This window comes from Symphodus melops, assembly GCF_947650265.1.
Source record: "Symphodus melops genome assembly, chromosome: 12".
In the NCBI taxonomy this organism is placed as follows: Eukaryota; Metazoa; Chordata; class Actinopteri; order Labriformes; family Labridae; genus Symphodus; species Symphodus melops.
Window position 1 is genome coordinate 3,210,410 of NC_136702.1, and position 12,472 is coordinate 3,222,881.

A 12,472-nucleotide genomic window follows, 5' to 3' on the forward strand; every position below is an offset into this window, starting at 1 on the left:
CATCTGAGAAAGAAGTTAGTAGTGTAAATTAGTAATAAAGACATTTCAAAACTTACTGAGCTGGCCAAATCTGCATTCTTCATATTCAGGAGGGTGAGCTTGTCGTCGGTTACAGGAATCACGCAGCCCTTCATCATCTCTTTGTCATACTTGTACTCAACCTGTGGGCCAAACAATGAGTCAAGTTAAAGCAACACCTTTGGATGGTGTTTAAATGACATATGAGTGACACGTTCACAGAAGCATGGACTCACATCACTCTGCTGCAGGGAGTTCTTGGCAGCATTGATAAAGTCGGGTCTGTCTGTGGTCCAGATCCACTTCATCTTGGTGGCTTCATACTTCTTCTTGTAGTCAAGCTAAAAAAACAAACAAACAATAACAACAACAAAGAAATGAGTTAAACTGAAATCCATTAATGTAGAAAGTGACTGATGATTCCTTGGACTGTCACTGAAGACACTTACATTGCTGATGTTCTTGTAGGCCTCCTTGGCAGCACGGATCTCATGAGCCTCAGGGTCCACGTTGATCTGGGCCTTGCTCTTCTCATACACTTCTCTGTACTTCAGCTGCAGGATGCATTAAAAGCAGAAATTACTTACACAAATTAACATCATAGTTTGGCGACTTATGCATCTGCGGAAAAAAGAAAGAAAGAAGAATCCAGTCAGAGTTGGACATACGTTGCTTGTGAGCTCCTTGACTTTCTTCATGTGCTGCTGGTATGGAGTGTCGTAAGGCAAGGTGTAGCCCTTTGCCTTGGTCTTGTTATACTCCATCTTGTAGATGATCTGAGGAATGATAAGGTTGTCATAGTCAGCTCAAAAGACTTGCAATAACAGTAAACGTACAGAAATGCTTGTGACTGTAAAAACGAAATGCTTACATCGCTGATCTTCTTGCTGCGTCTGTGGGACTCGTACTCCGGCGTATCCAGAACTGACGTGAACTTGTCCTTGGCGCGCTCATACTGCTCTCTGTACCTCCACTGATGAAGGAGGGTGACGTGCAAACACAAAAACAAGTTAGCAACCCCCCTCAATACATTCTCTGCTGTAGTTGTTTTGCTAATTGTTGTGGTGTATCATGATTCATCTTGCTTAAAACTGATGTAGTCTAAGTACAGAAGAGGGGAAATAATCCCTGAAAACAGATGTTGAAGTATCTTCGATACAACAAAAGAAAAGTGTACATCTATAGAAGTTAAAGACATAAGAAGTGTTTAAGCGTTATATATTAATATACTTCTTAAAGCCAATTTTACAAACTTTAACAATTAATAATTTGACTTTAACAATTAGTTTCTATCATTAAATGATATATTTCTGAAGTAAAACAAAGTCAGTCTTCTGTTTTCCATTTCCTGTTCTGTCTTTTCTTGGACAGATAATCAGTCAGAAACCTCTGACCAAACATTTATCTTGTTTTATTTTTACTGAATGGAAGTGGTGCAATGTGTCTAAAGGGTGAAGTGCAATGCAAATGTTTATAAAATTACTCTTTATGAAACATGCACAACAAACAGAGGGAGTTATTTTTCAGAGAAAATGAAGACATGGACAAGTGCTCCTACGGGTTAGTCTTGAAAGTCTGCAGTGCCCTCGTAGTTCACGCTGACCAGCGAGGTCACTGGCGTGCTTACTAATTGGTTAATTCGATGCTTACTTCAGAGAACACAAGAATGTTGACTTTGGGATTAAAAGTATTTCAAATAAAAGCTAATGGGAAGAAAGCTCTGATAAACTGCATGACTTATAGCTTCTGTTTTAAAGGAGCTTCAGTCTGTGACGATACAGGTCGGCGAGTTGTCGGGAAACGAGTTCACTGCATTTGATGATGAATGAACTGTTCAGTAATTTTGTGAGACATGAAGAGAAGTGATGAAAGGGTTACAGGATGAATGAGAATGGTGGGATGTGTAGATATTAAAACCATTCTGAAAGTTTGAAAGGTGGGATGAACCGATGAATTAGATGATACCTTGCCACAGATGAGGATGGATGTCATGATGCCTTGTCCAAAAACAGCAGGGAGAAAGAGTACGGTAACCTTGTGTCTCTGATGTACATGCCGGTAACCCTGCACTCACTGGCTCCTCTAACGCTCCTATTGCAGAAATGGGACGTGTTTTTTTTCACCCGAAGAAAACCTCATGGAAGTTAAAAGGAAGACATGTTTTTTTTTTTTTTTTTTTAAGTGTTTAAACAAAAAGTCGTTTCCAGTATTTGTGTTTTTGTTAATATTGTGAATTGTTTGCAGACCTGTTGCTGCATCAGTACCCGACTTTTCATAAGGGATAATGCTATGACTCTATTTAGTGTATTTTACAAACCTTTACCACATTACAAATCATCTGATAGGAAACATGTCAATAATTAAAATGATCCATCACAACCAATCTTCCTCTCTGCTTAATATGACGTTAACTTTTTATTCTGAAGTGTCGAGTTGCTGTTCTGCTTTTCTGCTAAGTCTATTTTCGGCATCACATGACTGCAGGGTAAGTCCTGAACTCCCCGTCTCTGCTTGTTTGTGGACAGGGATGAAAGTTGACGTGTTTCAGCACTCTGCCGCTCTTTACCTTACTGCCTAATGAAGTGGAGTAAAGGGCTGTGAGGATGTCAGGGCGGTGCAGCTCGTTGCAGCCACTCTTTAGCAGCTCCTTAGCTTTGAATTTATACTTCGCCTGTCCACACAAAACAACACACACACACACACAGCATGCCATAGTTGAGGACAAGTGAGAAACAGCAGCATCACTGGGAGGACTGGAGGCAAACTCTGGAGATCCGAGTGAGACGAAAGAGCTGTTTGTCGTTATCTGTGCTTTCAGAGTGACAGAAGTCATCATCTTCACTATTGCCATTTAACTTTTTTTTTTTTTTTTTTAATTATCAGTAAATAAGTGATTCAACTGTCTCTCTGATCGCACAAATAAAGACGAGTCCTGCTCACTCAAGACAGTGTCCCAGCTGCTACTTGAGTGGCTGGTTTTTAAAACCTGTTTGTCCAACCAGAAGACAAAGAGAGAGAAAAATATATTTTGTCAGCTGAGACATGCGGAGACGACCATCAGCGGGCAATCAGCGACCTCATGCACGAGTGTGAGAGGTCTGGAGGAACAGACTGGAGGTTGCAGCAGAGGGGTGCAGACCGGCCTTACAGCACGACCAGGACGTTTACCTGGCTCATCTTATTGTTCTCTCTGGCCAGCAGGTATCTAGGATCATCTGTAGTAATGGTGAACTTATCCTTGTTCTTCTCGTAATTAGCTCTGTAGATTCTCTGCTCAGAATGTCAGAAGGTAGTTAAAGACAAATGTCCAGAAAACAATGTGCACTGACACGTGAAAGGACTTTTAAAGGAGAAAGAGGAAGGTTAAAAAAAATCAGCTGAAAACAATGGACACGTTTTTAAAACCTGATATCACACACAGAGGAAAACTGATCATAAACATCAATGACAAATTCACACCGTCTTTTTGTAGCAACCAGGGACGGAAATATGATCAACTTTACAAATAGGTCAAATATTTATTTTGCATGAACTGTCTCGGGTTAAAGAATGAAGGGACTCACGTCGTTGATGAGATTGGAGGCATTCTTGGCAGCCTCGAAGAATGGAGAGTCGCAGGAATACTTGAAGTTGCCTCTGTTCTTCTCAAAGGACGCTTTGTAAAGTCTCTGTTAACAAGAAATCAAACCATCATGAGAAACATCCAGAAAGTGTAATCACTCCTGTGACGATCTATTTCAATACTCGATTTAGAGGCACATTTGTTAGAATGATTTTGACATTGCATATGTTGAAAAAATAAACAGGAAAGATCCATCACCTCGCTGTACAACGTCTTGTTGTTCTCAGCTCGCACCAGCTCAGGTGTGTCCCACACAAAGCAGCCGATACCCTTCAGCCATTCCAGGTCCTCCTTGTACTTAACCTGAAGTGAACAGACATAGAAGCGATTAAAAATCAAGTGTTAAATATTCCATCAATAATACGAAACACCCTTCTTCATATTGTGGGAAATGTGAGTATGTGCGAGTACTTACGCTGCTGACGTTGTCGTTGGCAATTTTGCTAAAGAAGAACTCGGGACGGTCGGGGATGGACTTCCATGTTCCCAGAGTGCTGATGTACTTCTCTCTGTATTTAACCTGAGGTAGAGAAACAGAGAATGCATTAGGGAGATAATAGAGTAAAATAATACAGTAGGAATGAACTAATGGGAGTAAAAAAATATGCAGACAAAATCACAAGAAAAAAATCCATCAGATAATTTCATCACTGACCTCGCTGATGTCATCTGTGACTCTGCGGTGGTAGGTGATGTCCAGAGCATCCTTGACTGTGTGGTAGTGACCTTTGGAGAGCTCAAAGGTCTCTTTGTAACGCAGCTGAAAAAAACAAAAAAAAACCAAGATGATTCCCTTCGACATAGACGGTGGTATTAAGAAAGAGAAAGTAGAAAGTTTGTGCTGAAGTTTACACTTTACTATAAAAAATCAATGTGACCAAATTGTCCCAATAAAGATGACAATAAATATTTTTAAATCCAAAAACAGGGTATGCACTTCAGTGTTTATTGTTATTTTTAAAAATACAACTGTTGCCTGTTCAGCTAAAGCAGTACTCACATCGCTGGACTGGAGGTAGGACTTCTTGGCACGGATCAGGATAGGTGTATCAGCGATGGCCGTGTATCTGTGCTTCATCTTCTCGTACTGCTCTCTGTATTTGTTCTGAGGGGAAGATAGAAACGAGACAGTATTGTACGACTGATGTCACATAACTGAGCGCTCTACGTTTCTTTTTTCTCTAAGAAGAGTGTGAAGCAGGACTTACGTCACTCTGGACCACTTTCATTTTCCTGGAATGGCCCATGACCGGAGTTTCCATTTCCTGAGTGAAATGGGCCCTCTCCTTAGATGCCAGGTCTTTGTACTTGAACTGTAGAGAAACAGACCACACAACAGTTAATGGTTTAACAGGAAAAAATGAAAAGATTTGTGTAAAAAAAAAAAAAAAAAAATCTGTTATGTCTTAAATGAACTTACAATGTTAGTCAGCTGCTGGGCCCATTTGGCTCTCTTGATGTCCACAGAGTCCAAGGTGGTGGTGACCTTAGCCATCTCCTCCTTACTCTGAGCTTTGTAGACCATCTGAAAATAGAGGAGGAGAAAAAACAGTGAAATATTTTTTTCTACTTTTTCGTCATTCCACAATTACTCGTACAATGGGATGATGTGTTTTTTAAGATAAGATAGGATAAGATAAGATAATCTTTTATTCTTCTCACAAAATGACAAATGTAGTGTTACAGCAGCAGAGCAGGATAGCAGAAGAAAAATCACACAGTGCAAAATTAAATTAGATAAAAATATACATTTTTAAATTATATGCATCAAAAATAGTAAAAAAAAAAAAGAAGAAAAAAGCTCACGCCGCTCATGTGGGTCTTCAGCTCAGTCACACGCTTGTACTCTGGTGTGTCCAGGACCACAGAGAAGTTGGCAAAGTTTTTCTTAGCTTCCACCGGGTAGTTCACCTGTAAATCGTGAAAAACAGACCACACAATGAATCCTGATGTCACCGCAACAAATTGGTTGTGTAAATGACAATGAATGATGAACGGGATAAATGCAAAAGGAAGAACATACTCTTTGTTGGGTGATGTTGCGAACGTGGACCATCTCTGGGGTGTTGTACAAGAAGCAGCCGATGCCTCTCATCCACATCAGATCCTCTTTGTATTTCAGCTAGAAACAGAAAATTAAGTTAGTGACATTTTTCAAACAAAAGGATCCTTGCTGGGCTCTCTTGTTTAACACATACCTCGCTGGTGATCTCATTGACGTGGTGGCAGTGCAACAGCTGGGGCGTAATGGGCAAATTGATCAGCTGGCCTCTGGTGTTGTAGTATTTCTCTCTGTAGCACAACTAGGATGAGAAGGAAAGTCGAATTAGTAGAGCAAAACTGTTAAACTCCATCACGCCATGTGAATAAAAACAGAAACTTTAAATGAATAAATCGTGCGGGAAAAGGTTCTGTACCTCGCTGAGGTTCCGCTGGTTCATCTTGACTTGTCTGATATCAGGGGTGTCGTAGGTGGTGTGGATCTTGTCCTTTTGTTTGTGGTACTCTTCACGATACAGACGCTGGGAACAGGAAGAAAGTAAAATATGAGGCTGCTGTATCTGACAGAAGCTAGCTCTCCATCACGAACGTATGATCCGCTGTGTCTTATCTTACATTGTTGTTGACAATGTTAGCCTTTCTTGAGCTGACGAAGTTGACTCCCTCTGGATGAAGAGTGTACGCTTTGGCCTTTGTCATCTCATAGGCCTCCTTGTACTTCGCCTAAGCACATCAAAGTGATATTAGCAGAAAGGTTAAACGGCTGTTTGAGAAAATGGATAATTGTACGACAGAACAGAGAAGGAGTTACATTGCTGGTGACGATGCTGTTCATCTTCGCCTGCTTGATCAGCGGGGTGTCGTTGGGCAGCGAGTATCCAGTGGGCATGAAGTTCTTATTGGCCTCCTTGTACACGTTCTGAAAAAAAGGGGGAGAGACAATATAGTGGAACAGGATGCATTTCAGCTTCAAAGACAATCAGAACATCGCAGGCAAAGACATGAAAGGAAACAGAATCTCGTAAAAATAGGTCCTTATACTCATTTTTCTTTCTTGTTTTTAAATATATTTGGAACAATGATATTTCCTATAGAGTTGCCATGTTGGAGTCCTTACCACAGTTTAATAATTTGCAATTAAAAATATATATCATGATAAAAGATGTCAATATTAAGTACATTTTATTTAAAAGGAATAAAGTATATTATAACACTTCTGTGTTTTGGGTTCTTCTCCAGGATCTGTGATCTCATATCATTGAAAGAAACACTTACATATGCCTGTTTTGATACACACAGTTGTACATATGTGTAATGTTTTAATCATTACAAACCCCTTCTGGTCACATGATGAATTATCATCCTTATATATCTGCATTGTCTTATTTGTTTTGTGTTTCTAGAAACTTATTTTCCGTTTTTTTTTATTCTACTTTTAAATGCTTGTTTTTTGGTCTGTTTAGCGTGAGATGTGACGTCCTGAACTGTGACATCATTTCCTGTAAAATTGATTATCTACTCATCTTTTTTCAGTGGGAAGTGCATTAACTATTTCTCCAAAACTTCTAAAATTAATAAAAACATAGAGGCTGCAGTTACAACTGTAAATATATCTGTTGTAGCCTCTGGCCTCTAGCTGCCATTACAGAATTGATTTTTAGGTTGCATTCTTGGTTTTTAAAGCACTAAATGGCCTAACACCCTCATATATGGCCCCTACACAACAACCAGGCATGGAATCGATATAATATTATCTTACATCGCTCTGGATGTAGTTAGCCAAGCGTGCCCTTTCCGTGTCGATGGTAACAGCAGGCGTGTTGTTGGTGCCCTTGATGTTGGTGTTGTAGTCATAGCGATAGTGCAGCTGAAGACAGAAAGAGAGAGAGAGAAAAAAAAAAGATGAGATGTAAAGGTCATGATGCTTTTTTCAAAGATTTAAAGAATATTTAAAGGGTCACTCACATCACTCAGGTTCTGAGCGTTCTGCTTGGCTGTCTCATACACTGGAGTGTCGGTCACCACGGAGTATTCCTTGAACGATTCGATTCCCTTGGCTCTGTACTTGTTCTGGAATAAAACAAAAAGGAATACGATAGACCATCAACCTCACCAGCTGGGAAATGAAGCTCTGTGGAAATGATGATGATAGTGAAAGTATAATAAGATTGTTACTGAAAAGGATTTGAAAAGGGGCTCACCTCGCTCTGAAGATTACCAGAATTCTTCACACGGAGGATCTCTGGTGTGTCCCAGGCGTAGCAGCCAATACCCTTCAGCCAGTTCAGGTCATCCTTGTAAAAGATCTGAAAAGAGACAAAAAAGAAAAAGACAAGTTGAGTGTTGGCAGATGTGTTTTTTTGTTTAAATAGTTATCATTTCAAATAAAAGGATTCAGGAAAAGTAGGCACAGAAAAAAACAAAAGCAAATTTGTGCTTTTACTTATTGGTTCCTATTTTCAATTTTTTTTACTATGTAAGGGAATTTTGGCAAAACCAGGAGTAGCTTAGAGCAGAGGTGTGAAACATCCTCAGGCTTTTACTTTATTATTCCTAACTGTCACATTGAGGTCCTGGCTTTCCACTTTTTTCTCAAGAGACGTAATTGCCCTTAAGAATCTGCATTCCTGTTGTTGAAATGTACTTAAAGGCGGTATGAGTCCGACTGTCTTCAGAGAACAACAGTAATGTACATTCTCCGGGCTACACGTAGTAAATAAGGTTTTCTGACTCCTCACATTGAGTAGAAATTCTCATCTTTTTGGGGGAAATATCAACAACAATCTCAATCTGAGTCTACATTTTAAATCTGATTATACAACATCAATTAAAAAAATGTTTTATATCTCAGCAGAAAACATCATTTTTCAGCATAAATTATAGGAAAAAACTTCATAAATATTAAACAAACATGTTGCAGGTGGAGCCAGGTGTCCAATCAGATGTTGCGCAATAAAAAAATACAAAGTGTGAAGCTGTGCGTCGTTACTCACGTCACTGAGCTGCTCGTTGACTTTGCGTGCTTGGACGTAAACCTGCATGTCGGGGAGACAGATCCACTGGTGCAGATACTTGCGGTAGTGGATTCCACTGACGGTGGATTGGGTGTTGCGAGCAGACAGGATCTCCAGCATGTCTGGAGGGATATGGTTCTTGGCCTTGGTCTTCTCATAGTCTTCCTTGTACAGACGCTGTGAAGATGGACAACAGAGTCTCTCTGTTTTTTGCCTTTGGTTCTTGCATTATGTATACGCATATATATGTATATATTTGATGCATTTGAGCTGCCTGTTTCTTTAAACAACAGAGTGTGGTGACTTACGTCCAGGACCAGTTTTCCAGCTTTGACACAGCGAGCAGTGCCAGGATCGTCCTCAAGAGACTTGGGCAGGCTGTAGAGGGATTTGAACTTCTCGTAATCCTCCTTGTACTTCACCTAAAGGGGTAACAGCATTCATATTATCTCTTGAAGATCTTCTATATAAGTGAATTAATTAACAAACAGGAGCAAAAGTTAAACTCACACTGCTGAGGATGACTTTCTGCTGTTTGGCATGTTTCAGGGCGTGTGAGTCGTGTGGCATCGTGTAGCCCTTGGCTTTGATTTTGTCCCAGGCAGCACTGTAGTTCTTCTGTTGACGTAAACAAACAAAAAACAGCATATATTATCACCATGTATTTCAGTTGTGAAAACTGATACCATTGATTCTGAGAGCAGTGACAGTCTTTACTTACATTGCTGAAGAAGTGCTTGAAGTTGTGGCATTTGGCATAGTCATAGGTATCCAGGATGGTGGTGTACAGGTGCTTCTCCTTATGGTAAGCCTCTCTATAGTTGAGCTGTTTGTAATAAATGGAAAATGAATTCACTTTAGAACATGTATTTCTAAAACTCAGCCAAGAAACCTATTTACTATAAGTTCTTCTCACTCACATCACTGGCCCAGGTGTGACCCAGGACGGCAGTCACATAGGCGGGGGTGTCAGTCACGATGGAGTAATTGTTGAATTCTTTCTTTGCTTCATCTCTGTATTTCAGCTGTAACAGAGCATAAACACAAGGGTCAATGATCACAAATACACACACCAAGGATACTCTAAAAATAATAATAATGATCAACAGTTCTGAGCATTTCCTGCGATCAGGCTTCTTCTTACTCACATCACTCTGGAGTTCGTAGGACTTCTTGGCACGAACAATCTCGGGCGTGTCCCAGATATAGCAACCGATTCCCCTCATCCAGGTCAGGTCCTCCTTGTAGAACACCTGATGAATGAAAAGAGCAAAGAGCACAGATGTGATTTAAAACAATGAGGAGAACATAACAGCAGATAATGAGGACTGATTTACAAGGTGGTCTTCTTGTTTTTAAGTCCCTTCAAAGTCTGATTTGTTATTTGTGTCAGCAGATCATGTGCTTAACTACAGAACATTTGAAGCTGGGCCTCTTTTTACATTGCATCAACGCTGTTAGGGGTTAACGTACAACTACACTCCTCTGGTAACGTTGCTGCACACTATAAACAATCTAATAAAAAAAAATTGAGACCTTCTTCAAATCTAAACAAATAACTAATAAAAATGAATGTTGCACTGGATAGCATCTGAGCTTTTTGAATTTTACGATCTTTACTTTCATTCCTAATGTCTCTTAATAGCAGAGCCTTTATTAACTACAGAATAACACAATATGAAAATATTGTTTTAACAATAAATACTGCTTTCATATTAAGCTGAATATGTGTACTGAATGTGAACTTACGTCACTGAGAATCTCGTTGGTCTTGCGGGCACGGATGGCGTCCTCCTGGTCAGGATGGCAGGTCCACTGGTGCAGGTAGGTGCGGTAGAGGACATCGCTCAACATGTCCTGGCAACGCTTGGCCACCTTGTTAGCGATGATGTCAGGTGGGAGGTGGGTCTTGAGCTTGCTTTGATTGTAATCCTTTGTATAGAGTCTCTGTGAAAACATGCACAACAGGAATAGTCATTAATGATGTTGGTAAAAATGTAAAAAAAAAAAATCAAAATCATATGTGGATTATAACTACAGTAATTCTTGATTTTGTTATAAAAGTAATACATTTAGAAATGCCTCATAAACAAGAGTTTCAAATTACAACTTCTCTCTTTTTAAGAAATGAAAAATATTGAAAGAAGCAATATGTAACTCTGACACTTCTGCAGTTCAAATTCAAAACATTGGAGAATAAATAGACACACTGTTATCAGTATCTTACCAGTCCCTTGTTCTTCTCCTGCTCTCCACAGCGCATCACTTCGGGGAAGTCCACCAGGGTTCCAGCCATGTAATGACCCTTTGCCTTCTCATGCATATCTTTGTACTTGACCTAGTCACATACAGGATGAAAAAACACAAGAAGGTCAAAATAAAACAAAAGGATTTCATGTAAATGGGCCAAACAAAGTTAAATAAAATGAAGAAATATAAGACACTTACATCACTAGCGATCTCCCTTCCCTTCTTGCCACTGAGGAGTGGGATGTATTCGTGATTCAGCTGGTAGCCTGTGGCCTTTGATTCATCCCAGGACAGTTTGTAGAGTTTCTGAAATCATTCAAAGTAGAAGCAAAATTAAAGAAGTCTCATTCAGTTTCAATATTTCAAAAATATCAAATGGGAACTTTTTCTTTTTTTTTTTTTTTACCTCACTGATGTTCTTAGAAACCTCTCTGCTGTGGGCCAGTTGGGGAGTGTCCTCTGATCCAATGTACTGACCCTTCTCTGCGTTGAATGTCTCTTTGTACTTCAGCTGTAGTGGAAGGAAACAATTAAGATGAGTTTATTGATTCCAAGCATTTTCTTTACGGTTTGAACATTTTGTATTTATTTGACATACATCGCTGAGGTTTGCAGCATTGGTCTTGGCCAGGAGGATCTCAGGGCGGTCCACAATTAGGGTGAATTTTGAGAAGCATTCTTTGGCATGCTTCTTGTAGTGCCTCTGCAGGGAAAGTTACAGAAGCAGAAAGGTGAGATACAAAAAAATCTAACAGGAAAGTGGGTACAAGTGTGTTGAGAATGAGAAAGATAATGAAATGAAAAGATGAAGATGATACTGTAAACATACCTCGTTAATAATCTTCTGGGCGTTCCTGACCTTGACGTGGTCGACAGAGTCAGCTGCCATCCAGCCACAGCCACGGAGCCATTCCATATCAGCCCTATACACATGCTAAAGACAGAAGTCGAAACATTCAACATTTCATCATTATACAAATCAAAAAAAAAAAGAAAGGCCTAAATCAGATCAGCACTCACGTCACTCTGAAGTTCATATGCCTTTCTGGCCTGGATGACGTCACTGGAGTCTGGCATGCAGGTCCACTGGTGCAGGCGGGTTCTGTATCTGTCATCGTTGACCTGAATTTGGCATTTCTTTGCCAGTTCAAACTGCAGCATGTCCACTGGCAGGTTGAACTTGGTCTTGGACTTGTTGAAGTCCTTCTTGTACAGAGCGTCACTGGCGATCCTGGCTGAGTTCAGAGCCAGCATCATCAGAGGATCCTCCTCCACGCAGCGAGCACCGATGTGGTGGCCCACTTGCTTGCGGTATGAATCCAGGTACTTATGCTATACGACAAAAAGACGTTATCTCCATTTTGTAAGGCTTACAATTAAATTTACAGCTTAAATGAACGTCCTCGTAATAAAAGGAACAGTAGCAACTACTTCCCTCTACATACCTGACTTTGAACTTTAGAATTACTGATGCACTGCTTGATTGGTACGGCATCTCCAGGCATGTAGTAACCTGTGGCTTTGACCTTGTCCCATTCTTTGGTGTACAGGTGCTACAAGATATGAA

At 40.1% G+C, this 12,472-nt stretch overlaps 1 protein-coding gene across 21 annotated transcripts in view; it reads right to left on the reverse strand.

Annotated features, from left to right (window-relative positions):
• The window catches only part of neb (nebulin), a 64,424-nt gene that overhangs the window by 18,678 nt on the left and 33,274 nt on the right, over nt 1–12,472 (reverse strand). For 20 of the 21 annotated variants that reach the window (XM_079356804.1, XM_079356805.1, XM_079356808.1 and 17 more), the window contains 36 exons: nt 12,351–12,458; nt 11,926–12,237; nt 11,735–11,839; nt 11,504–11,608; nt 11,312–11,416; nt 11,104–11,211; nt 10,883–10,993; nt 10,405–10,602; nt 9,804–9,908; nt 9,576–9,680; nt 9,377–9,481; nt 9,166–9,273; nt 8,964–9,077; nt 8,635–8,832; nt 7,843–7,947; nt 7,607–7,711; nt 7,401–7,508; nt 6,453–6,560; nt 6,257–6,364; nt 6,058–6,162; nt 5,839–5,943; nt 5,664–5,762; nt 5,447–5,551; nt 5,061–5,165; nt 4,849–4,953; nt 4,641–4,745; nt 4,296–4,400; nt 4,056–4,160; nt 3,839–3,943; nt 3,582–3,686; nt 3,187–3,288; nt 890–991; nt 687–794; nt 468–572; nt 255–359; nt 57–161 (listed from right to left, as the gene is read on the reverse strand). In XM_079356804.1, coding sequence (XP_079212930.1) covers nt 57–161; nt 255–359; nt 468–572; nt 687–794; nt 890–991; nt 3,187–3,288; nt 3,582–3,686; nt 3,839–3,943; nt 4,056–4,160; nt 4,296–4,400; nt 4,641–4,745; nt 4,849–4,953; nt 5,061–5,165; nt 5,447–5,551; nt 5,664–5,762; nt 5,839–5,943; nt 6,058–6,162; nt 6,257–6,364; nt 6,453–6,560; nt 7,401–7,508; nt 7,607–7,711; nt 7,843–7,947; nt 8,635–8,832; nt 8,964–9,077; nt 9,166–9,273; nt 9,377–9,481; nt 9,576–9,680; nt 9,804–9,908; nt 10,405–10,602; nt 10,883–10,993; nt 11,104–11,211; nt 11,312–11,416; nt 11,504–11,608; nt 11,735–11,839; nt 11,926–12,237; nt 12,351–12,458 — 4,197 coding nt within the window. Of the gene's footprint in view, nt 1–56; nt 162–254; nt 360–467; nt 573–686; nt 795–889; nt 992–2,008; nt 2,690–3,186; nt 3,289–3,581; nt 3,687–3,838; nt 3,944–4,055; nt 4,161–4,295; nt 4,401–4,640; nt 4,746–4,848; nt 4,954–5,060; nt 5,166–5,446; nt 5,552–5,663; nt 5,763–5,838; nt 5,944–6,057; nt 6,163–6,256; nt 6,365–6,452; nt 6,561–7,400; nt 7,509–7,606; nt 7,712–7,842; nt 7,948–8,634; nt 8,833–8,963; nt 9,078–9,165; nt 9,274–9,376; nt 9,482–9,575; nt 9,681–9,803; nt 9,909–10,404; nt 10,603–10,882; nt 10,994–11,103; nt 11,212–11,311; nt 11,417–11,503; nt 11,609–11,734; nt 11,840–11,925; nt 12,238–12,350; nt 12,459–12,472 lie in introns of those variants that run through there. The other variant, XM_079356801.1, reaches the window with a different exon arrangement.